Source organism: Nylanderia fulva, unplaced genomic scaffold (assembly GCF_048542155.1).
Source record: "Nylanderia fulva isolate GAGA-0341 unplaced genomic scaffold, ASM4854215v1 Scaffold105, whole genome shotgun sequence".
NCBI classification, from domain to species: Eukaryota; Metazoa; Arthropoda; class Insecta; order Hymenoptera; family Formicidae; genus Nylanderia; species Nylanderia fulva.
In genome coordinates this window covers 221,491-248,985 of record NW_028189248.1, presented here as the reverse complement: position 1 = coordinate 248,985, position 27,495 = coordinate 221,491, and the positions used below count along the sequence as shown (strand labels likewise).

General features: G+C 32.1%; 2 protein-coding genes across 4 annotated transcripts; one reads left to right on the top strand and one right to left on the bottom strand.

Moving 5' to 3' along the window:
* The first annotated feature begins 3,040 nt into the window (after nt 1-3,040).
* PSR (bifunctional arginine demethylase and lysyl-hydroxylase PSR) lies at nt 3,041-7,618 on the top strand. Of its 2 annotated transcripts, XM_085484800.1 has the most exons (5): nt 3,044-3,727; nt 4,161-4,443; nt 5,033-5,388; nt 6,417-6,649; nt 7,449-7,618. In XM_085484800.1, the coding sequence occupies exons 2-5, from the start codon at nt 4,230-4,232 to the stop codon at nt 7,474-7,476; spliced, it is 831 nt and encodes a 276-aa protein (XP_085340926.1). In that variant the 5' UTR covers nt 3,044-3,727; nt 4,161-4,229; the 3' UTR covers nt 7,477-7,618. The 2 variants fall into 2 exon arrangements, with proteins under 2 accessions (XP_085340921.1, XP_085340926.1); XM_085484795.1 differs by having other exon boundaries at nt 3,041-4,443.
* Nucleotides 4,392-26,591, bottom strand: Klp31E (kinesin-like protein 31E). Of its 2 annotated transcripts, none has more exons than XM_085484787.1 (16): nt 25,989-26,590; nt 23,738-24,122; nt 21,392-21,838; nt 20,734-20,842; nt 19,984-20,187; nt 19,592-19,896; nt 19,014-19,242; nt 17,663-18,564; nt 16,480-16,829; nt 14,267-14,458; nt 13,580-13,699; nt 12,339-12,507; nt 12,021-12,126; nt 10,849-11,400; nt 10,368-10,638; nt 4,392-8,076 (listed from the first exon to the last, which is right to left on the bottom strand). In XM_085484787.1, exons 1-16 carry the CDS (start codon nt 26,021-26,023, stop codon nt 7,995-7,997), a joined length of 4,458 nt encoding a protein of 1,485 aa, XP_085340913.1. In that variant the 5' UTR covers nt 26,024-26,590; the 3' UTR covers nt 4,392-7,994. The 2 variants fall into 2 exon arrangements, with proteins under 2 accessions (XP_085340913.1, XP_085340918.1); XM_085484792.1 differs by lacking the exon at nt 4,392-8,076 and adding an exon at nt 9,446-9,673 and having other exon boundaries at nt 25,989-26,591.
* Between the last annotated feature and the right edge of the window lie 904 nt (nt 26,592-27,495).

Sequence of the window (27,495 nt, the reverse complement as noted above, 5' to 3'; positions counted from 1 at the left end):
TCACTGTTAACGCGGACTTGGCAATCAAGTGTGCAGAAGCCTTAAATTATAGATTTTTTATATATGCTTCTTAAGAGAAGTGATGAAACTTAAACTAAGTTCGATTAAATTTAATTATTCTCAAATATATTCTACCTTTTGGAGCTAATAGAAGTGCTTTAGAATTAATTACGTATGATATTTGCGTTTTATCACAAATTTCGACTTTATGGTTTCGTAATATCTTTATAAGACCAATCTTTGTCTGATAAATAGCAAAGCGGCCGAAAAGTTTCGATTATAAAATACTTGTGCAATAACAAATAAACAAACAGAATTTGAAGGAAATATCCCAGACAACAAAACGTTTAAAATCGGAACATAAGACGTCTTAAAGGAGTCATTATAAGATGTATTTTAGACATATTAAAATTTGTCTTTAAGACGTCAATAAGATATCTTTAAGACGTCTTATGTCCCGTTTTTAGACGTGATGTTGTTTGGGATAAGTCTGAAATACATTTCATTTTACTAATACAATTTCTTGGTCCATCACCAAAAGGTGGATAATGCATAGCATGCCTAGTTTGTACTGTTTCGTCAGCGAATCTTTCTGGATCAAAAATATCTGGCTTTGAATAAATATCCGGATCTCGATGAATTGCAAAAATCGGAATCCATACCTTCTGCCCTTTTGGTATATTAACTGTGGTACCATCGAAAATATAACTTGATGTTGATTGTCTCATAATGTTCAAATCGAAACTTTTCGCAGACGCGATACGCGGCGAATTATTTAAGTCAAAACTATTGGCGGACGCGATACGCGGCGAATTGGAATTTTGATGTTTTGAAATACTCGAAATAAAGTTTATTTGTATACACAAATATTAAAGATCACAATTTTATAACTTTCTGAGCGAAAAAGATATTATAAATTAGTTAAATCTTTTTGACGAAGCGCGCCGAAAGAAACAGTCATCTTTTTTATGTTTATAGCAACCGAACTATATTCAAACTATTCATATTGAGGGTATCGACTGCTAATTTCTTTCTAAAGCAGTCGACGCCTTCCGAGCTGCGCTCGCCATGGAAATACATGGCAATTACAAGCTGCGCTCTTATTGACACACAGCAAATGTGTTTATTAATGTTCGATTCTGAACACATAAGAAAATCATTCCTGGCGGATATTTTCGTAAAGTTTCTGCATATATTAAGAACAGTGAAAGGAAGCATTCTTTTTTAAGAGTTATTTATAAAATATAAATTATTAAATAAATTTAGTAATTAGCTCTGTTTAAATTAATAATTGTGAACAAAGAAGGGCTATAAGAGCTATTAAACATAACAAAGTTGTCAGTTGATATTAAAACATATAAAAAAACTTCGTTTGAACGGAACGAACGAGAAATAAATAAGAAATGATCATTTATTCGCATTTAAACGAAATAATATATACATAAGAAATACACATTAAAGCGAACGTTTCGGCTGACATTTCGAGCCTTTCTCAGCGCAATACAAATATTATATAAATTAAAATGTAATATTGAACATTAAAGACGGCAATTAACGATGTCAAGATAATAAAAAGTCAGTTTTTTGTCTCATTACATATGTTTCTAAACAAGTCATCGCGTGTGACAAGTGCAAATTGTTGATACATACTGAGATCGAGCGACAGTGCCGTGTAATCACTATGTGTATAGGCCTCCTGATTTATTGGCCAAGGGAGATATCTTGATTGAATCGTCGTATTGAAATGTTGTTAGACATTAAATGGAGATCCAAATAAATAATATCCAATTATTCACTATACTTTTGACAAATAAAATGCACTGTACACTCACTCAAACAAAATTGGTGATTATTTTATAGAAGTTACAAGTATCAGATACGAAATAGGCACAGTTTTATTCTAAAAACAAAAGTTTACTAAAGACAGAACGTTTTTACCGTCTCAACTCTCAATCCCAAATGAGACAGTACCTCGGTGTTTCACCTTTATTATACGTATCAAGGTCTGTTTACAAACCCTGGCAATTTTGGTAAAGAATCTATAATATTATTGTATATATCAGGCAAAAATTCACCTAATTGAAGCAGACTAATTATATTGTTCGGTATCGTAGTAGTAGATAAATTAAAAAACCAATTATTATTAATTTTACTAAGATTCGGATTAGAATCTGGAAAAGAGTTAGGATCGACATTTATTTTAAATTCTTCACATTTATCCTTAAACTTCTGTTGCTTATTTTCAGTTATTAAGTTGTTCTTCTCAGTAGAATTTAGATTGAAGTTAATATTTTCTATCTGATAATGATATTTTCCTATGTTTTCATTATTACTATTTTTATTATTATCTCTAGTAGTACAACGATACCTAATAGGAATAGGTTTAATAAGGGTTCTATTCTGACTTTTTTGTTTTTTTAACATGAATTCAAGTTTTTTCTCGAAACCCTTCCGTCTATTCATAAAAAATGAACACAGTGTAACAAATTACAGATCGTATTGTAGATTTGATCGCATTAAAGAGGTTTTTTGTAAAAAATTGTTAAAATTAGAAATTGACGACACATATGACACTATTAGAAAATCACAAACACTGTGCAGAACTGTTGCAGAATGCACTGTTACAGAATAAAACTGTGTCTATAAGATTTCGTATCTGATACTTGTAACTTCTATAAAATAATCACCAATTTTGTTTGAGTGAGTGTACAGTGCATTTTATTTGTCAAAAGTATAGTGAATAATTGGATATTATTTATTTAGATCTCCATTTAATGTCTAACAACATTTCAATACGACGATTCAATCAAGATATCTCCCTTGGCCAATAAATCAGGAGGCCTATACACATAGTGATTACACGGCACTGTCGCTCGTCTCAGTATGTATCAACAATTTGCACTTGTCACACGCGATGACTTGTTTAGAAACATATGTAATGAGACAAAAACTGACTTTTTATTATCTTGACATCGTTAGTCTACAGTTTTTAATCGATATAAATAAAATGCTAGTTATTTGTATGCCAGTTTATTTATTGAAAAAATGTAATGAAAATAATACTAATAATCACATGTGTAAACTAAAGATAAATATTTTCGAAATGCGCACTATTTGAATTTGTACAAAATTCTTTTCTTTTACGAAAACTTGTAAAAACTTCATTTTTAATGTTATTGACGATCCTTTTAATAGCTGTTATTAAATCTGGCACTGTTGAAAATATTAAAATATTATAAAATATAAGTTAAATATTATAAGTATTACGTTCGTTACATGTTTAATAACAAATATGATTCCCCCTTATATATTTTTGACGGTTCGTTCGGCGAACATTCAAGGCGAAAGAGATTGTTGGACGATTACATAATTCTTAAATATTTCTGAGATGATCTTTTTCAATATTCATCAGTTATGTGATTATTAGCACTTTTTTCATTATTTTTATCAATAAAATAAACTAGTATACAAACATTTTATTTATATCTTTTAAAAATTGTAGACTTTCCTCTTTCCAACAATTTTTGTTTTCTCAATAACTGCATGCCTTAAAAAATGACATCTAATTAGTTTCAGCAATTTTTTATGGAGCACCCTGTATTATTACTACTATTTTACAAAAAATGTGTTGCACAGAAGTTGTTTGGAATATTACTGTTCTGATGTGGACAAGTAAGTTGTAAAATAGATGTGAAGTCTTCTTCAAAGCATTTTCCCAAATGTACGAGTATGTATTCCTTTTCAGCAGCTTTTATTTCTATACAACCTCATCATTTTGATTGAATATCACTACTGAAAAAATGAAATTTAAGGAGAAAGTATCTCTCAACACGTGTGTAGGACACTATTCCAAAATTATTAAAAAATTATGTAACTTATGGAAAAATCAAGAAAAAAAACTCTTAATTAATACTGACGAGATCTACAACAATTTTTTGTTAAACAAAAAATTGAATTTTATTTAGAAAAAGATTACTCAGTTTTTTGAAAGTGTAACATGTAGGAAAAATTATATTTAAGGTCAAACATTAAAACAGTTCACTAAACCATTTACAATTGGTACATAATATAACGGCACTAGAATATGGCTCATAAAATTTATTGTGTACAAAATTCTACAATATTCTTAATTCCTAAATTCTATTTTTATGCGATTTCAGAAGTTAGCAAAGAAATATCGAAATCAAAAGTTTAAGTGTGGAGAGGACAATGAGGGATACAGTGTAAAAATGAAGATGAAGTATTACGTTCGTTACATGTTTAATAACGAAGATGATTCCCCCTTATATATTTTCGACAGTTCGTTCGGCGAACATCCAAGGCGAAAGAGATTGTTGGATGATTACATAATTCCTAAATATTTCCGAGATGATCTTTTTCATTATGCTGGAGAACACCGTAGACCGCCATATCGTTGGTTCGTCATGGGTCCTGCAAGATCTGGTAAGTGTTTTGGAATAATATTGCTGTCATTTGTACACCACACAGTGTGTTTACTGTTATTTAAATAAAATTATATAGATGATCATCTAGATGAAACTTTGGCGTCATCTTTATATAGATAATAAAAATATGTATTATCTATACCTGCATCTTAGATGAAAAAAAGTATTATTTTTACTAAATTATCTAGAATATTTTTCAAATAATTTTGGTTTAGAATCATAGCAGATAAAATATATAAATAGTAGAACTTAAGCAGTAAGCGATACAAATTTATAAATTAAAAATATGAATACATATATTTTTATAATTTATATTTTTTTATAACTGTGTTTACATAAGCAGCCATAAAAATTATTATTCAGAAAATTATCTAGATTAATCGCTATATAATTTGATCTTTTATTTAGATATATTTAAAACAAAATCATCTTTATCTTATCTAACAATAAGATGAATTTACATATTTTTATCTCATCTGTATCTAGCGAATTTTAAATTCATCTAAGTACAACACTAAGTACAACCACATATTTAATTATATTTGACATATATAATTATATATATATATTTGACATAATTGCATCAGGCACAGGAATACATATAGATCCGTTGGGTACCAGTGCCTGGAACGCATTAATTTCCGGTCATAAACGTTGGTGCCTATTTCCTACGCATACTCCTCGCGAGCTGTTGAAGATAACCGCGGCCGAGGGTGGTAAACAGAGGGACGAAGCTATCACATGGTTTTCTATCGTCTATCCCCGCACAAAGCTGCCGTCGTGGCCGAACGATTGCCGCCCGATCGAGATTCTACAGGTTCCCGGCGAGACCGTTTTCATTCCCGGTGGTTGGTGGCACATTGTCTTAAATCTCGATGAAACTATAGCGGTGACGCAGAATTTCTGTTCGCGCACCAACTTCCCGGTAGTTTGGCACAAAACGGTAAGAATCCGATGTCAAATAACATGTATGTTATTTATATCCATTCAGACTTTCCTCTTTCCAACACAATTTTTGTTTTCTCAATAACTGCATGCATGAAAAAATGACAGCGATTAATTTCAACCATGCCCTATGAGACACTCTGTATTATTCCTTTTTGATTATTTTTTAAAAATATCAAAAAAACTGCATGTGCGATTTAGCGATAGGAATTTGGCGATAGAAGACGTTTATTTCTTATCAAGTATTGTTTCGAATCTTGCAGATACTCAGTAATCTAAAATTCGAATAATAACTGTTCTTGAAGATTTGATTACTTTGCAAGTACAATAAATAAAATATTATTTTTAAGTATTTAAGTATGCAAATCCTAGAAAGTGAAACTATTAGATTTTCAGTGTTTGCTGTTATCTAAATAAAATTATATAGATGATCATCTAGATCAAGTTTTGGCGTCATATCTTTATATACATAATAAAATGTGTATTATCTATGATATGTATTATCTATATCTATATTTTATGAATGATGAAAGATGAAACGTGTTATCTTTATTAAATTATCTAGGATAATGTTCAAATAATTTAGACCATTTAGGGCATAAAATAACGCATAAAAACTACTTAAATAGTCGAACTTAAGCAGTAAGCGATAAAAGCTTTTAAAAGTATGAATACATTTTTATATCTTTTTTATAATTTACATTTTTTATAGCTGTGTTTACATTAAGCAATTTTAAAAATAATATCTGATAAAGTTATCCAGATGAATCGCCACATAATTTTATCTTTTATCTAGATATATTTAAAAAAATCGCCTTTATCTTATCTAAGATGAATTTACATATTTTCATCTCATTTCTATCTAGCTAATATTTATCTAATTTTAAAATCATCTACGCACAACATTGGATTTTTGAATTTGAATTTTTAACTACATGTTAAACTCGATCTCTTCTTTAAGAATATTAAGGTTTCTCCTTGTAATTTACGTAAGGACGTTACACTAAGCTACTTATTGCAAAACAGGTTCGAGGACGGCCAAAATTGTCGCGGAAATGGTTAGAGGTCCTCTACGATAAGGAACCTGAATTGGCAACATTAGCGGAGACCATAGATGTAAAGATGGACACCGGAGTCGCCAGTGATTCCTCGAGTGGGTCTTCGAGCAGTTCGTCGAGTAGTACTAGCAGTAGTCAATCCGAGGATAGCGAGGACGATAGTGGTCAAGAGTCACTCACCGCGCATAAGAAGAAAAAGAGGTATAGAAGCAAAGATCTTTCTGCAGGATTGAGAAGTAATTCGTTACTTGTAACGAAGTTACAGTTACAGATGAATTTTTTGGTAACTAACTTAACATTGTTCCTTTTTCTGCATCTATGACTGTAACTTAACTTTAGTTTCATTTCTTTGGTAGCTGCTGTAACTAATTTAATATTATAATTAGTTTATTTATAATTTAAAACTTAATTGTAACAATTTTTAGGTAAGTTACGATTGTCTGAAATTTTATGAATTTTTTTAACTGAAAAATCTGGAATTCCATAATTTTTATTCTAAGTAAATCATATTAATTATTGTGTTATAGAAGAAGTTAATTTATTTCAAATTATTAATATTTAATATATTTAATATATTTTCAGTTTAAATTTAAAACGATTATAATTTATTATCAATCACATAATCAAGTGTGTAATATATAATTTAGTAAAGATTAAAATACATAAAATTATTATATTTAAAATATAATATAGAGTCATTGTGCAAAAAAAGTAACTGAAAAGAAACGATTCGTTACTTTTTGAATTATCGTAACTGTAACTTGTTATTTTTCAGAATCAGTAATTGTTAATTTAGTAACTAGTTATTTTTAGTGAAAAAAAACAGTAACTGTAACTAGATACTTTTACAAAAATAACTTTCAACCCTGTTTTGTATGAATTAAAATTCTACAATTACAATGGGCTTTTTTTCTATATATAATTGATTTATTTCTCATAGCAATTTTTTGTAGCATATAATATATTAAGGCGTGTAATACTGTTTTTGAAATTTTCACAGAAGAAAATTGAATAACAGCCAACCCTGACAATATCCAGTATTTGGAACCTACAGAGACCTCAGACTGTACAGTATTAACCGACAATTATTGTTTGTACTAAGAATAAATATTCTAATTATTATGATTACGATTATATCTTTACGTTCATAATAAAATAAATATTAGATAACGCATAGTTCTTTTTCCCCCTTTCAGAGATAATATTTTATCTAAATTTCCTTTTAGGCGTATGATAATGCACATCATTCTTATTTCAGACGGATTTTCTTAACATTGCAAGAGTCAATATTTTGTTAAATATAACATATTGTCTTACATATTTTAATTATCACACACACATTTACCTAACATTTATTTAAAAATTATGCAACAGAGTCAAAGAAGTATAAAAATTATTTGGAGAGTATATTCTTAATTAATATAAAAAAAAATGAATAGCAATGTATAAAAAATAGTACAAATTAAACGTAACGGATGGTCAAGTGCATTATCATTTAAACTGTATAATTGCAAATTAAATATACAATATACGTAGTAGTACGATGTTAGCTTTTCAGCGAGTTGCTCCTGTGGAAGGTCCTTGCATTCTCTCGTTTACAGTAATTCCACAATCTCACAGTTCCATCGCTTCGTATCGACACGATGACACCATGCAAAGCACCAAAGTGAAGTGAAACAACATAGAAAAGCAGTAACATATATATATATATATATATAAATTAAACATTCATATAACACATTAGATTTTAATAAATATATTTATGCAAAACTGATTATTGAATCTTTAATCGTTTTGATTCTCGAATTTGTATTGTCTTTCATTGTGGGAAAAAGTATATCTACAAAGTTAGGCAAACAAACGATCTCGTGTATCTCTAAATTTGATTCTCCTTAAAGAGAACTTTTTAGTTTTTGGCAATTAATCACATTGATTTAATATGTAAATATTAAGTACAAACATAAATATAGCCCTTTTCAAGTCTATAGAATGTATTTGCGCGTTTTTACTTGATTTTAGCCTGGGTTCTCGCCGCGGCTGTGTTAGATTGTAACGTCAGAGGCGAGAAAACATATGCTGAAAATTCTTAAATGCCATTTTTAAATAAAAATAATATATTTCGACGAAATACTTTATTTCAGACTTTAGCACACTTTTAAAATGACAATTCATCAACAACTGTAAAATGATTGTAATATACATATACAACATTATATAGATGATCATCTAGATGAAATTTTGACGTCATCTTATCTTTATATAGATAAATAAAAATTATATTATCTAAATTTGCATCTCTTAGATAAAAAAGTGTTATTTTTACTAAATTATCTAGAATAAAACAATAAGCGATAAAAATTTACAAATAAAAATATGAACGTTTTTCTTATAATTTATATTTTTTGCACAAGGTTGTTAAGTAATTAACCAAACTGACTATAGATGAATATCTTTATTTAAGCGACGTTTCGATCCTAAATGGGGTTCTTTTCCAGCTACAAAAATACAAAGAAATATAAAAAATGTCACTTAAATAAAGATATTTATCTATAGTCTGTTTGGTCAATTACTTAACAACCTTGTTTTTAATTTAGACTGGCAATTTACAATTTATTTTGTTTTTTATATTTTTTGAAATAATTCTTTACATAAGTAATTTTACAAATAATATTATTTGAAAATTATCTAGATAAATCGCTATATAATTTTATATTTTATCTACATATATTTCAATTTAAAATTATTTTTGAATTTATCTAAGATAAATTTACATATTTTCATCTCATCTTCATTTAGATTTTTAAATCATGAGTGTGCTAAAGCCATCTAAAGTGCAGTTGCACCAAAATATATCTTTTTATTTAGAAAAGGCATTAAGAATTTTCAGCATGTATTTTCTCGCCGCTGACGTCACAATCTAACATGGTCGACGAGGAGCCAAAAGCCTTAAAGCATTTTCATAAATTATAATATTGCATAAAAATGATTCAATGTATGTAACATTCGATTTTCTTTCGTTATATTTACATTATAATGGAGAATACATATTGTTGTGTTAAATTCTATTAAGTAAACATGCGCATTATTAACGAAAAAAATAAATACAAGCTAAACGCACAACACATTAACGTACAAGCAAAAAGCAAATAAAGTTAAAGGGAAACTGTGGAGATAGACATAGATAACGAGGTATCGGGTATACGCCACAGCTTCACTTCTCCAGAGCTGAAATCAATATCCGAGACCGTTATTTCACCTGGAATATCGTGCCATGGTCCATAGTTGAACCCGAGTAATTCTAATTCAATTATGTATACTCAGTGTTTGCTGTAATCTAAATAAAATTATATAGATGATCATCTAGATAAAATTTTTTGGTGTCATCTTATTTTTATATAGATAATAAAAATATGTATTATCTATATCTAAATCTTAGATAAAAAAATGTTATCTTTATTAAATTATCTAGAATAATTTTCGTATCTGGATCAAGATAAATTTGGTTTAGTCATAGCACATAAAAATATTTAAATATTATTATTAAGCAACAGAACCTTAAGCAGTAAGCAATAGAAACTTACAAATAAAAATATAAATAAATATTTTCATATTCCTTTTATAATTTACATTTTTTTATAAGTGGTCTTAAAAATATATAATATTATCTAGCTGAATCGCCATATAATTTTATCTAAATATATTTAAAACAAAATCTCATCTTCATGTTATCTCAGATAAATTTACATATTTTTTATCTCATCTTTATTTAGCTCATTTTCAAATCATCTAAGCTCAACACTGTGTATACTAATTTAATTTCATAATTGATTCTGTATAGTAGCTACTAGTATCGTTATAAAGATCCTTTAGGACATCACAGCCGAGTGTATAAAATATTTAAATATATTTTTTCACTTACTTGCTCGCTGTAAATACGTGCTGCTGATTGGTCGCGATAGCGTTGATCGCAGAAGTGTGCGCCCGAACCTCCCCAATTGGGGTGCATTCCCCCGAATGATCCCTGGGGACGGACCATGCCTTGAGAATACCACCGCGACATCCGGAGATCATCACAGAGCCGTTGTTTATCGTGCATAGTCCAAGGATCCAATCCTTATGCGCATTATTGAGGGACTGTACCAGCTCCATTTTACTTAGGTCCCATCGTTTGATGCACATATCTCTAGAGCCTGCGAAATGAGAGGAATAAAATATTTTTTTCGCGTACATTTCAATCGTATGATACCAAGGATGGAAACCCTAATAGCACAACATATATCCGAAAGATATTCAGAGGATATTCAGAGGATATTCACAGAGGATATCCTCAAGATGTTTTCTGAACGTCTTTAGGATATGTATGCTGTTAGGGAAGTCTGATTGAGCAATAGAGAACACACCGGAAAACAAAGTGGAGCCAATCGTGGTCAAGCATTGAACTCCGTCGTAGTGCGGCGGCGCTAAGCTGATGGACGAGCCGGACATATTCGGTTCGGCGAGAGATATCAGATGATCCTTGCTACCTGCTATCACTCTGCCATCCTCGGCGACAGCCAGACACATGACGGCTGCCGTGTGCGGGGTGTTCAATCTAGCGGTGTACGTCAGCTTACGAAGATCCCATATTCTAACCTTGTCGCTGGCCGCTGTGTATAGCTCTTGCTCGTCCAGACTGAGCGCCAAGTCGTTGATGGTCGTCTCCCCTACAGGAACTTGCAGTATTCTGGACGGAGTCGACAATGCGATCGGGCCGCCCTGGGTCTGACCAGAGGAGAATAGCGTCTTTATGCAGCTGCCGGCTCTCAAGTCCCAGACCTTGGCGTACGCTGCGGACACGCTGAACAGAAGTCGATGCGTGGTGGAGTATTTCACGGCCACCACGTTGTTCGGATGTCCGCTCAAGGTCTGACTCTCGATTCCAGTTTCTAAATCCCATACCTTCACGGTGCGATCTGAAAATTCATGAGATAACATTATTTTAGCTGTGCACGCATTTATATAAGTCGTAGGCCAATGGTTATTTTCCATGTAGCAGATTGACGTCATTAAACAACGTCATTTTGACGTTTAATGACGTTAGTCTGCTACGTGGAAAATAACGGTAAAATTAAACATCTTATATAAGTAGATTCAAAGTTTGCAAAGTTTCAAACTCCCTAATTACTTCTATTTTCTATTAAAAAAATCAATCTTTCAAGTAGATTCGAATCTGGATTAAGGTAAATTTGAAGCTTTTTTCACTGCTTTTACAAAAAAAATCATAGATGGCGCCACTTTCGAGAAATTTAATATTTTTTAAAATGGAAACTGATTTTTTTCTGAACAAAAGTTTTCGAATCTGGATCAAGATAAATTAGAATTCTTTTTCTCCGCTTTTACAAAAAAATACCATAGATAGCGCCACTTTCGAGAAATTCAATAATCATTGTTTTTTAAAAATGGAAACTGAATTTTTGTTTTCAACAAAAATTGTAGGGACAAATTTTCAGGTATTTTTAAGTACATATTGAACTTGATCCCATTTCTATACATAAATTATCTTCACAAAATTTTGACATCACATTCACGTCACCTTTCGAGCCGCTAAAGAGTAAATCTGGAGTCACACATATGGTGAGGACAGCTTTGCTGTGTCCTTCTGCTACGTGGGAACATTGCAAAATTGCCCGCGGTTGCACCTGGAGGAAAAAATATTATTATAAATATATATAAAAAATATATAAAATATATTTTATATTAAATATATACATATATATAAATATAATATATATATATATATATATATATATATATATGTATATAAAATAATAAACTGCGTCAGAGAAGAGAATTAGAAGTCTAGAGATTTTTCTCTTTAAAGAAATCTCGTTATTTCTCCTTTTTCTTTTACCTTGCCTTGATACTGCGAAATAATTCCTTTCATCGGTTGCGGCTCAGACGCAATCGGTTGCCTACTCGCGGTTAACCTTGAGAATACGTTCTCTTCGCGGCTATTGAATCGCCTGTACGTGGTCGGGGATCCAGGAGGCGAAGATACGTCCATATGGGCTACCTGTTCCCTGAGTAGGTGCGTTTGTTATGTTAGCGTGTTAGTCAGCCGGCTAATATAAGCGTGAAGCTAATATAATTAAGTGAAGCTAATATAATAATAATCATAATCATAATTGATTAAAAAAAACAAATAACATGAAAATTACATGCATGCGCGAAGAAAAGAAGTGCAGTGAAGTATTATATTAATAAAGCTTCAACATAGCACAGGGATAATGCCCCCAAATCAAACAATATTAGCTTTAGCCATCATCGAATGCAAACTTTATACTTGGGAATCTCGAAAGGAGATTTTTTTATCGCATTTTGCGCATTTCTTATATTTTAATCCTCGTTATTTATTTCTTCATTCTATATTACAGAGAGAAAATAACTCTTACATCTATGTACATCATATTGAAGATATGAACATTTTTGTGTATAAATTAATTCTAAATCTAATCTTTCCTTGCAATCATTAACAATACAGATTAATATAAAGTGGAAAGTCAGCTGGATGAAGCGTTATATGTTGTTAGATTCTTTTCCAAAATATATATATTATTATATGTATTAAATTTATTTAAAATGTCACTTGTGTACGAATAAAGCAAGATTTGTATGAAAGTAAAATTTTAGTTTTTTTTATCTACACTACTATATCGTATATATTCATATATAAAAAATCTTATGTATTTTACAATATATATATGTATGTATAATGCTTAGAAAATATTTTATTGAATATATCTTATGTTTGATAAGCTCAGAAATATTTGGTACACATTAGAAAACAATATAACGGATGCCTTCCTTGCAATATAATTGCATCTTTTTCTGTTATAAATCACTCTATCTCAAATTTTATTTCTCTTACAAAATCTGCAGCATCATTTTCTGCTTACGCTCACTTTAATCATTGTAATTAGATATTATATTTCTATAGGCTCGAAATACTTGTACTTGATTCCTTTGTATCTCAACAAAATAAGGTTTCATCTCGAGGAAATAAAAATATTCAATAGTGCGTGGAGTAGAGCGTCAAGACAAACGTATGCAAGGAATACGAGAACAAGAATGTGCTGCAGTGCAATCACTCACATGGAGCCTCCACCTGGATGAATCGGCCGTCGGAGAGCTCTAGGCGAGGTGCTGTCGCGACGACTCAAAGTTGGCGATCCGCCGGTACTGCCATGCTGATTTCGCGTTAACACCAGTCCTCTGATGTAAATTCAATAAAAAATAAGATATATCATTTTTTGACATTTTTACAAGTCTACTAGAATGTCTAATAGAATGTACTTAAATTTTGTAAAAAAAATTCTCTGCTCTTTCAGGTATTTTTGTTGTGGCTATGTTAGGTTGTGACGTCACAGGCGAGAAAACACACGCTAAAAATTCTTGAGCTAACAATTTTTACAAGCTAATAAGAACAGAGTCTATTTAAATCTTATAAAAAAATTCCCTGGTCTTCCAGGTATTTTTATTGCGGCTATGTTAGATTGTGATGTCATAGACGAGAAAACACACGCTAAAAATTCTTGAGTTAATATATTGTAATAAAAACTTAAATATTGCAAACGTACCATATGTTAATCATATGTTTCTTAAGTGTTAAATAAGAGTAAAATTATCAGACACGATTTTTGAAAAAATTTCTCGAGTCTCAATTTTTAATGAGAATTTCCGCATTTTTCAAAGTAGAAAAAAATAATTCCTGACAATTCCTAGTTTATTTCTAAGAAGTAGACACCCTGAAGAAATTGAAGTGTTCTTGGATCTACTTACTTTAGGCTACCTGGCGCGCTAGGCACTCTGGTAAGAGGGTGATTATAATTCTGATTTTGATCTTCCGCTTTCGTCATATTCTCGGAACTAGCGTGTATACCGTAGAGAAGTTCTTGCGGTTGCGTTGTTCTTCTCCTGACCTTGCTGTTGCGTTGTTTCTCTTCTCCTATAATTTGGCTGTAGCTTTCACTGCTGTACAGACAACACAAAATATCAGTGAAGCGATGATATTCTCCTTGAAAAATTATATTAAAATTATATAAAAATTTTATATATATATATATATATATATATATATAATATTATTATATTATTACATTAAATATTAATAAAATTATATAAATATAAATTTAACGTATAAGACGGGCAACAAGAGCCAAATCGCGGATGACAATGCGTTATCCTAACGAAACTAAATAATTTTTCGTTAGAATTAAATACCGGTGCACAAGGCACCAAATTTTTACTTGGACACGGCCAAGATTTTAAATATGAAATAATCTCATATTTTGAGATTTAATTTCAATACCCCTTTAACCCCCCTACGGAAAATAAATAAATGAATGCAAGAGAAAAATATAGATCCGAAAATCGCTGAATCGGGAATCGAACCCGAGACCTTTCGCTTGCCGGGCGACTGCTCTTCCAGCAGAGCTATTCAGATCCTTTCGATTCTATACTTTTCTCTGTTATATATATTAATGTTGGTAAACAAACGCATTTTTTAAGCCAGCGTGTATCAAATATAAGAGTTTTAACAAGGCTCTGTAATATAAATATAAATTTAACGTATAAGACGGGCAACAAGAGCCAAATCGCGGATGACAATGCGTTATCCTAACGAAACTAAATAATTTTTCGTTAGAATTAAATACCGGTGCACAAGGCACCAAATTTTTACTTGGACACGGCCAAGATTTTAAATATGAAATAATCTCATATTTTGAGATTTAATTTCAATACCCCTTTAACAACCCCCCTACGGAAAATAAATAAATGAATGCAAGAGAAAAATATAGATCCGAAAATCGCTGAATCGGGAATCGAACCCGAGACCTTTCGCTTGCCGGGCGACTGCTCTTCCAGCAGAGCTATTCAGATCCTTTCGATTCTATACTTTTCTCTGTTATATATATTAATGTTGGTAAACAAACGCATTTTTTAAGCCAGCGTGTAGCCAGTGTTCGCCCGGCAAGCGAAAGGTCTCGGGTTCGATTCCCGATTCAGCGATTTTCGGATCTATATTTTTCTCTTGCATTCATTTATTTATTTTCCGAAGGGGGGTTAAAGGGGTATTGAAATTAAATCTCAAAATATGAGATTATTTTCATATTTAAAATCTTGGCCGTGTCCAAGTAAAAATTTGGTGCCTTGTGCACCGGTATTTAATTCTAACGAAAAATTATTTAGTTTCGTTAGGATAACGCATTGTCATCCGCGATTTGGCTCTTGTTGCCCGTCTTATACGTTAAATTTATATTTATATTACAGAGCCTTGTTAAAACTCTTATATTTGATACACGCTGGCTTAAAAAATGCGTTTGTTTACCAACATTAATATATATAACAGAGAAAAGTATAGAATCGAAAGGATCTGAATAGCTCTGCTGGAAGAGCAGTCGCCCGGCAAGCGAAAGGTCTCGGGTTCGATTCCCGATTCAGCGATTTTTCGGATCTATATTTTTCTCTTGCATTCATTTATTTATTTTCCGTAGGGGGGTTAAAGGGGTATTGAAATTAAATCTCAAAAATATGAGATTATTTCATATTTAAAATCTTGGCCGTGTCCAAGTAAAAATAATTAAAATTATATTAATTATATTAATTATTATATCAATGGTAGAGGAATTTAAAACGGAAAATCTTAGGATAATTTACTTTTGTTTTTGTTAGGCTGTAATTAATGTACAAGATGCTGAAGATAATTGAAAAATCGGTCGAAACGTTCGTCGTTATGATATTTAATTGATACGTAAGAATAAATTTGAAATTGTTCACGCTATTCTCTAACTGCGTTTTAGATTCCTATGCTATTGATATAATTATTTAAATTTAAAGGATCTGTTTTTTATATTAAATTTGTATATTATATTAATTATACTAAAATTATATTATATTATATTATTATATTAAATATTAATAAAATTATATAAAATTATATTATAATTATTATCTCGAAATAATGACATAGTTTGATGCTTTATTCGACTCACTTGTCGGGAGAAGAGCTTCTCGAGCTGGCTGGACTGTAAGTCGATATATTATTCTGATTATTGGTGAGAGACAGGAGATCGCGATCGCGTAAAACGTGCTCGAGCAACTGATGTTGCACGTCGCTCTCCTGGGCGACCTGATTCAGCCGCGACTCCATGTCCCGCACCTCGAGCTGCTTCTGCGCGGCCACACAGCTCTGCTCTACGGTAAACGCAAGCATTCGCTGTAGCAAGTACTGCGCTTCGTCCACTGTACGAATCGTGGAGATGAGCGCCTCGACACCGGGTTCACCTTCCGCCTCACCGTCGCCCATTTCGACCATATCACGTTGACATTCCGAGATACTGTCCTAAGTATAAAATTAAGAAAAAAAGAAAGTATAGCAGCAAAAATGAATAAAACAATCGCTAGTGTGTGTTGTCATTAAAATAAAATTATAGAGATAATCATCTAGAGAGATAAATCTTATTCATCATCTTATTTTTATCTTATCTTTAGATAAGTTATCTTTATTATTTTTATTATCTTTAGATAATAAGAATATATAATATCTATATCTGCATATGAAATTATCTAGAATAATGTTCAATGTGTTGTTATCTAAATAAAATTATATAGATAATAATCTAAATAAATTTGTAATAATCATCATCTTATCTTTATCTTATCTTCATCTTATCTTTATCTTATCTTAGATATTTTTATTACCTTTATAATCTTTAGATAATAAAAATATATATATATATATATTATCTTTATATCTGCGTCTTATTGTTAGATTATCTTTATTAAATTATCTAGAATAATGTTCAGATAATTTCAATAATTTGGTTTAGAGTCATAATACATAAAAATAGTAGAACTTGAGCAGTCAGCAATAAAAACTTAGAAATAAAAATATATTCATATTAATAAATAAAAATATGAATATATTTTTATATTCCTTTTATAATTTACATTTTTTTATAATTGTGTTTACATAAGCAATCTTAAAAATTATTATTTACAAAATTATCTAGATAAATCACCATATAATTTTATCTTTTATCTAGATATATTTAAAATAAAATTATCTTTACTTTATTTAACAATAAGATAAATTTACATAATTTTAATCTCATCTTTATCTAGCTAAAATCATCTAAGCATAACTTTAAAAAAATCGTCATTATTAATTATTACCTGCAAATAACTGATTTTGCTCCGCACATTGTCGATCTCTTCGTCGACGTCGCTGGTGTCGCCTCTGGCAGTCGTTATTTGACTTCTATGTTTCTGGAGCCTCTCCAGATCCCTTCCCAACTCTTCTCTCTCCTGAAGCAGCCTCTCCATCTCCCTCTCCGTCTCCGCGGCGGCTTGCTTCGCCAATGCTTGCTTGGTGATGGTCCTCTCGAAGGTCTGCCACCTTTGCTTCAGCGCTTTAGGATTGAGCGGTCTGACCGGTGCACGACCCGCGGCCTTCTGACTCAATCCTCGGTCTCGCTTTCGCAGAGCCGTCACTTCCTCCTGCTTACGTCTAAGCACAACCTCCTTCATCCTCTTGTCCGCCTCCAGTGTTCTGATCACATTCGCGTGCCTGCGACTCTCCTTGCGTAATTGAGCGATCTCTCTGTTGCGTCTCAGCTCGTTTTCCTTGTGCCGCTGCGCCTCCTCCCGCATCTTGTTCAACAGCTTCACCTTCGCCCGCTTCATCTCCGAGAGTTCATTCCTCAGACCCCTCAATCGATTCTCGTTCTGTGACTGGTTCTTCAGCAACCTCGCGTGCTCCTTCTTAGCGGATTGAAGGAGTCGCATCTCCTTCTGCATGTTCGAGAGTTTCTTCTCGTACTCGTCCCGTAATTTCTTCACCTTTTCCGTAGGCGGTATGGGTTGCTGTTGCAAGGAAAGCAACACTTTATCCCTTTCCTCCTGCGTATTTTTAATACGAGTCTGCAATTGAGCCAATTTGTCCTCGTAATGTTGCTTCATAGTCTGCAAACGTCTCTGAGAGAGCTCGAGCTCTTGTATCAGACGCTGTTTAACATCAATGTTGGATGTCAACGCCTCTAGTTCGCGACCCATAGCCTCTTCTTCTTCATCTTCTTCTGTAAAAGTATATCTAATGTAATCCCAGCTAGCTAACTGACGTCATTAAACATCAAAATGACGTCATCAACGTCAAAATGACGTTATCGATGTCAAAATGACGACATCAAACATCAAAATGACGTTTAATGACGTCAGTTTTGCTACGTGGAATAGAAATAGATAGCTTGTGTAGAAAAATATTTTCGTGTTCCTTCATACTTGTTAAATATTGCTATCACAATACTACAAAAAGTATTTATAAAATACTTGGACAAATTTCTTAAGTATTTCACATAAATATATACTTTTACATTCTTTCTTGAAAAATTATACTTTTCTAAAGGGAGAGATAAAAATTAGGTTTTTATTTTTTCTCCAAATTTCGGAGAAAAAATTGAAATTTAGTAAACAAAGTATTTCTTAAAATCCTTGTATATGTACAAAAAAATGAAACATTTAAACGTGCCTTTACGATCCGAGTCATCATCGGAATCGTCCTCGCTTGCAGAATCCTGCGCATTCTCCGTAACGTCGATTTCTCCTTCGTCTGATTTGGCGGTAACGTTACCACTGTGTTGTTCCTTCAAGGCTTTCAGCGTTTCTATCTCTTTTTTGACATCCCTTTTAGCATCGATTAACACAGATGCAGAATCAGAATGGAATGAACTGTCCCCATATGGATTTGCTGCGCTAACCTAATTATTATATAAATATATTTCGTTAATACATCAGTCAGAAAACTTTAAAATCCTAAAGAGATACCTAATTGGACACAGGTTGATACAATCATTCATATCTATTGGTGTTCAATCAAAGAATCCTGTATTTAATTGACCAATAAGCAATAGGTCTGTTCTTTTCAGCTGAACTGGCTACACTAGTTTAGAATTAACCTCTTTTCTTCCAATGTAGAGTAAAACAGATAAATTCTAAACTAGTGCAGCCAGTTGAACTGAAAAGAGCAGACCTAATGTGTCCAATTGGGTGCCACCCCAATCTTACATCTTTTAAAACCTTAGAACTTGATCTAATGTATAAATATACCTGCATCTGTCTCTTCTTTAATTGCTGATACATAGCTTCAGCTTCTAATAGACGAGCTCTCAACTCTTCTATTTCTTGAACGTAACCTTGTACCAAACTAGTCACCTGTTCGTCACCTCCACTTATTGCAGCTACCCACTGACCTGCTGCCTTCTCTGCCAGTAAGAGAACATTCTTGGCAGTTAAAGCTTCAACCGTTTCCGAAAGCGCTTTCACTCTGGTTCGCAAACTCTGCAATTCGCTGTTCAACATCTGATTTTCATGCCAGGCATCGTTGACACCATCTTCACCAACGACTCTTTTGCCTAAGAGGAAGAAAAAGGGAATATATTTTGTTATTATTGTATAATCTTCAGCTAACATTATGTACCAATTTTCTGTCTTGAACTTACCTTGTCTGTATTCCATCAATTCCAGTTGAAGCTGTTGAATTTCTCGTCGTAACGAAGCGATTGTTCGCGAACTCTTGTCCTGATTGATAGTAACTTTGTTCTTTATATTTCTCGCTCGATTCGCATATTTTAGAGTACTTAGGGTTTCCATAAAATCTCTATCACTCGGCGATACGCACGCTATCATAACAGTTTGACTATTTCCTGTAATATTTAATTGGAATGTTTCAAGTTTTGCAAACGTTAAATCAGATATGTACATTTAATCGCCCCAGGCAAATATTTCTAAAACTATGAGAGATATGAAAAAAAATGTTTCAAACAAGTTTTTTGACTTACATAAGATGATGTTATTGGTTTGACCTTGTATAACCATTTGAAGGTCACCTTTAATTTCTTAAATAGAACCTACTATTTTTTAATACATATTTTTATAGCTTGAGAGTTTTTCAAAATACTATAATAAAATATTTTTTCATTAAGTACTTTTCGAATTATAAGGCTTGAACTTAACAATTTTTTGACATAAAATGTAAAATATTCAGTTTTCGGTAATTTTACTTTAATACTTTTATGCATGGAATAACGAGATTAATCAATTAGTGTAAAGAAAACAGATGTATTAAAAAATAGTAAGTTTTATTTATGAAATTAAAGGTGACATAGAGTTTGAAATATTTGCCTGGGGTGATTAAAATGAATCACTCTGTATATTCAAAACATTTTATATTATATTATAAACTGCGTTACCTCCGAGAGAATCTTGAAGTAATCTGGTTAATTTTGAGTCTCTGTATGGTATGTGCGAGGCTTTTTTCGTCTTATCACCGAGAGCGGAAATGACATTACCCAACGCCAACTATGAAGATGAAAAATGTAAAACTTCCTCTAAATAGTATTGTGTTTAGATAATTTTAAAATTAGCTAGATAAAGATAAGATGAAAATATGTAAATTCATCTTAGATAAGATCAAGATGATTTTGTGCTAATATAAATGCTAAAATTATATAGCAATCTAGATAATTTCTAGATAATATTAATTTTAAGACCGCTTATGTAAACACAGTTATAACAAAATTTATGTAAATTATAAAAGGAATATAAAAATTTATATTTTTATTTATAAGTTTTTATTACTGCTTGTTCTACTACTTTAGTATTTTTATGTGCTCTAACTGAAATTGTCTGAACATTATTCTAGATAATTTAGTAAAAAAAACACTTTTTTTATGTAAGATTAAGATATAGATAATACATATTTTTATTATCTATGTAAAGTTAAGATGATGCCAAAATTTCATCTATATAATCATCTATATAATTTTATTTAGATAACAGCAAACACTGGCTTCTAAAGGAAGGGCAATTTTTCCTTTTTTCCTCTTTTTTTTTTTTAGAAATACCTACCAATCCACAGTTTATGGAGATGCCTTCCTTCGCTCGTTCGCCGGTGGCGCCGGTTCTCTTGAGCCTCTCGGAGCCGGCCAGGTCGACGAAGTGAAATTTGGCGGTCAGCGTTTCAAATTCATTCGTCAGCTCGGCGCCGCTTGTGTCGACATCCGCGTCCGGGTCCTCGACCTTGATGCATCTCTGCTGCTTGATGTATAGCGTGAATATCGCGTGCGACCTCGAGGATTGCGTGTTCATCTGCGTGGATCCCGTTGTGCGGGACAGCGCGCCTAATCGCAGATACTCCAGCGCTTGTTCGGGACTGGTGACCACGCGCGATTCCACTCCGGCCAGGTGTATGTTACCCGCTGTGTCCTCGTGGATACGCGCACCGCCTCTCGGCCCTCCCGGCTCCAGGAGGTCCTTTAAGTCCTCGTTATATAATTCCAGGAATTGCGCTGTAACCTGATGACAAGGAAAAAAATATATAAACATCAATTCAGATAGAGTTAAGAACCAGACAGGTTGAGCACAATAAACTTATTTTTAAATTCTTCTTTATTTAATTTCTAAAACTTTTTGGAGGTTGTTCAGTCACGACCTTGACAACATATGTCAAGGTCAAGATCATCCGAGTGGCATCCCCTATACTGCATATTTACCTCTAATTTGGACGGTTTGATTCCTTTTTTGGACTTTTTTCAACAGATCGATCAGCGAAAAAGTCAACACTGTTTTATTATAAATTTAATATAACTAAAATGCGTGCAAATTTGTAGTTTTTTTGCTAAAATAATTTATAGCTAGCACTTGACAAAATCTGTTAGAACAGATTTGGCTGATTGGAAATGTAAGAACATCATTCAGAGATCCAGATAAAATAAGAAAATTTGTAAAAGCAACTTTTCAATATAAGTTTTCTTCTAGCATATGCGCTTTCTAATGTTTTCTATTCATATAATTACAAAAAAAACAATTATATATACGATTGCTAAATTAATAAATTAGCAAATTATCGATTTCTTGCTCTAATATACATATAGGGTGTCTCTAAAGTCCGACCCAAACTCTTTATCTTGCAAACAGCTTTTGATATGGAAAAATGTTTTAGACGAAAGTTATAGGACTTGAAGGGGGACAGATGATGAAAATATGAACTTAACCTTGAGTGACCTATTGAATGTCAGATGAAGATCATTGATGTTTTCTTAAATAGAACCCCCATTTTTTATTACAATACATAGTCATGTAATCTTTGTCGAGTCGTTTCAAAACACTACTTATTCATGTTTTTTGCATAAGTTATTTCCAAGATATGAGCGTATAAGAGTAAAATCAAAGGCATATTTTTTTAAAAATTTCCGAGTCTCAATAAAATTCCACGAGAATTTCCGGATTTTTCAAAGTGAAAAAAAATTGCGACAATCCTCGGTTTTCCAGAGAGCAAACACCCTGTAGTCATTATAAGTCTGTTCATTTTAGCCAAACTGATTGCACTAGGTCAGAGTTTATCTTTTTTATTCAACGTTGAAAGGAAAAAGATAAACTCCTTTTACGATTTTTCCTCAGCAAAAATGTCGAGAAAAGCCATCATTTTTTGCATGTTCCAAATTTTTGCCATCACATATCATTATAACTAAACCTTAAATTAAAATTTTATTAAAGTAAACTACTTAATATTAATTGGAGAATATGGTTTTGTTAATATTTTATTTCCACAGGGCTTAGTTTGCGATAAATCCCTTATTTTCAATCGCTTATAACCAGTGTTCTGCTTAGATAATTTATTTAAAATTTGCTAGATAAAGATGAGATAAAAATATGTAAATTCATCTTAGATAAGATAAAGATTTTGTTTTAAATACATCTAGATAAAAGATAAAATTATATGGTGATTCATCTAGATAATTTTCTAGATAATAATTTTAAGACTACTTATGTAAACACAGTTATAAAAAAATGTAAATTATAAAAGGAATATAAAAATATATATTCATATTTATAAATTTTTATCGCTTACTGCTTAAGTTCTACTATTTAAATATTTTTATATGCTATGCGATTCTAAATCAAAATGATCTGAAAATTATTCTAAATAATTTAGTAAAGATAACTTTTTTTATCTAAGACGCACACACACAGATATAGATAATACCTATTTTTATTATCTATATAAAGATAAGATGACGCCAAAGTTTCATCTAGATGAGCATCTATATAATTTTATTTAGATAACAGCAAACATTGCTTATAACTCGAAAATTATGGATGCCTCAATATTTTTACTGAGGAAACATTGTCTCCAATAACAGAATGCACTTGTATATTTTCGATGTGACACCTTATGTTAGATATTCTGTATACCTTGAACTCCGGAGGCATTTGCGCGCGTTCCTTGGCGCGTTCCTGCTTATCCACTATCCCGTTGAAGAGGTGCTCGATGGCTCTGGGGATGATTCCGATTATATCTTCGTCGACTTCGACGTCGAAACCGGTGCCCATGGTGTAAGTTTTGCCCGAACCGGTCTGCCCGTAGGCGAAGACAGTCGCGTTGTATCCGTCCAACGCGCCTTCCACGAGACGATTCACGCACGTTTCGTAAATCGACCCCTGATCCGATTGAGTATCAAAAACGTAATCGTAAGTAAAGGCCTTGTCGGGTCCGAGGAAAACCTGCGGCTCCCCTTGAGGTACTTGAGTACAAATCCTGCACATGTCGATCACTTCGCGAGCTACCTGAGGCCTTATCCTGCAACAAACAATTGAGCCTCATCAGTGTTGTGCTTAGATGATTTTCAAATTAGCTGAATAAAGATGAGATGAAAATATTTGTTAGATAAAATAAAGATAATTTTGAATTTAAATATATCTAGATAAAAGATAAAATTATACATATAGCAATTCATAGATAACTTTCAGATAATATATTATTTTTAAGACCACTTAGGCTCTACTATTTAAGTATTTTTATGTGCTTGATTCTAAACCAAAATTATCTGAAAATTACTCTAGATAATTTAGTAAATTTTTTTCATCTAACAATAAGATGCAGATATATATAATGCATATTTTTATTATTTATATAAAGATAAGATGACGTCAAAATGTCATCTAGATGATTATCTATATAATTTTATTTAGATAAAAAGTTCTTGTGTGGTGTAATAAAAAATAAATAATAATTAATAATAATTAATAATAATAATTATTATTATTCTATACAAGGTGCAACTGAAAAAACATATATGAATGTCATCAGGTATAGATATAATGCATATTTTTATTATCTATATAAAGATAAGATGACGTTAAAATTTCATCTAAATAATCATCTATATATAATTTTATTTAGATAAGAAGTCCTTATGGTGTAATAAAAAATAAATAATAATTAATTATTATTATTATTCTATACAAGGTACAACTGAAAAAACATATATGAACGTCATCAGATTCTGTAGCCAATTTGGAAAAATGATTTTTCCTCAGTGTAATCAGTTATCATTTTTTACATGTTTCTAATTTTTGAAAACTCGTATTTTTGTAACTAAGCCTTAAATTAAAATTCTATTAAAGTAAACTCTAAAATGTCTAATAACGTCATTCGACGTCAAAATGACGTACGTTATTTGCTACTTGAGTAAAAAATATAGTTTTGTTAAGATTTTAAATATACAAAGTTTAATTTGTGAAAAGCTCTTGATAATTTGAAAATTATTGATGCCTCGACTTTTTCACTGCGGAAAAATCGTCTCCAAATTGACCAAAGAATTTGATGGTGTGCACTGTATATATGTTCCTTTAATTACACCCTATATATAGCTTATGAATAATATATATAAATCTATTATATCCCCCTTTTTTGGCCTTGATTTCCTCTATCTTCTGAGTAATCTATATCTTATTTTTTCTCCGATTAATCTATTTGTATTTCGGTGCATTTATCAATTTATATTATTAATTTATAAATTATTAATTTAAAAAATATATAAAATATTATAAAAACAAAATGATATATTATAAATTTTTTTACAATTTAAAAGTCAGTTGCGCCTATCAATCTCGGAAATTGACGCGTGTTTTCTTAAGGCAAGTTAGTAATTAAAGGCCCACGCATTCGTGTCGTAAAAGGAGATGTTTGGAGATCGGTATTCGCGCAATATCGGTCAGGTGCTCGAGTTTGATATATTCAGACTTCTTCATGCGAGAAAAAAATCTTCTCTATATTTTCCTGTCAGTGTGTGCGTGTGCGATGACAAAGAAAATTATTCTCAAATTTAATACTCGGAAATTGCACTATTACGTGATATGGGATGAGTAACGCGAGACACTTTTTTTCTCTGGTGAGGTAATAATTTCGATATAGGAAACGTTAGAATGAGAAATATTTAAAACAAAATTAATTAATTAATTAAATAAAATACAAAATAACATAATCGTAACAATTTTGCTCTTCAAAAGAGTGAAAATATTATTCTCATATCCTCAAACGTCATCAATATCAATCGGGTCTTTGAGTTGCTTATTGGGATAGACCGAAACGCGGATTGGAGCCTAACTTTCGGCTCTTTCTGTCAAAATGTACATTATACATTATACATATTTATTTACTTACCGTACGGCAACACGTACGCTCGAATCGTCCGCCATCTCGTTAGGTCTAATTATTGAGGCAGGAGTCGAGAGGGACAGCTCTTGGCTATTAGGCCACAATTAGGCCAGAACTGCCGCGCCGAGGCAGAGGTACAAACGGTTCGTATCGAAAGCAAGGCGGCTACTGTCTGCGAAATTATGGACAAATGCCCACGACGATGTGTGTTGTGCCTGCGCACAACGCGTTACTGAGCGCAGCGACCGTGAAAGACTCAGCATTTCTCATGAACGCGAAGCATCGCTTCCACATTCGCGGAGAAGCGACCCATCGCGCGTATGTATGCACGCATAACGATCGGTTGCCGGATAATAGCGTGGGAATGTCGCTAGAATGTCTCCCTGCGCCCCTTTTTAATCACCTGTCACGCGGTGTCATTATTGTTTCTGTATATAGTTTTTGTGCGGTAAAGTTTATCGCAGATGAGCCATATCTCGCGCCTGCTGAATGAAGCGATGATCGTTAAAAAAACGATGTGGCATGGTTACGAGCACGAATAAAGCAGACGCGATTGAGATTTATGTGCTCCTCCTCTGCACCGTCATCGACAAATGTTCCATCTCATCCAGTCTGGAGATAATTGAAGAGCGCTAACGTTACCAACCATTGGTCGCATCGTGCTCTTTTCGGCTGAACTGGATGCACTAGCTCAGAGTTTATCTCTTTCTTTCAAATGTGGAGGAAAGAAGATGAACTCTGAACTAGTGCAGCTAGTTCAGCTGAAAAGGTCTCTCTTAGGTCTATTCTTTTGGAAGGAAAGAAATAAACTCCAAACTAGTTGCACTAGTTCAGAATTTATCTTCTTTACTACACATTTGAAAGATCAAGATAAATTTTGAACTATAGTGCATCCAGCTGAAAAAACTTTCAGAGGGTTGATTGTATATTATCAAATTGGAGAATTATAAAAATAAACGAATTTACTTACAATTAGAGGTTTAGAATATAATTATAAATTTTTTAATAAATTTGCTTATTTTTGTAATTTTTAGTCAGTTTTGCGATACTTTGTGAGAAAACCATTAATGATGCTGTGCTATATACATACAAGGACATATTAATTAGGCCAGGAGATCGATTGTCTATTTGTGTCGATTTTTCTCACTTTTCGCACATTCATTTCACGTGAAGAAATACACGCGATTGGCTATGAGCAAGATGAAAATACGATATCCCTAGATTCACGGGAGTACAAACCATAGTGAACATTCCGTAAAGCGTATATGCATGCATATATGTTTCAGTGATACCTTTATCTTTATAACCTCTGCAGTTTGAACGGTGTGAATAAGAATGAATGTTACAGAGAAACAAAAAGAAATTATGTTAAATTTTATGAATAAACATTCGGATTTCGGTCGGGGCCGGATACATTTTTGAACATGCTTGAATAAAATTGACGCAACGTGTTATGAGAATTGATATAAAACAATACATTAATAAAAAAGTAGTGTTTAAAAATCTTTTATTA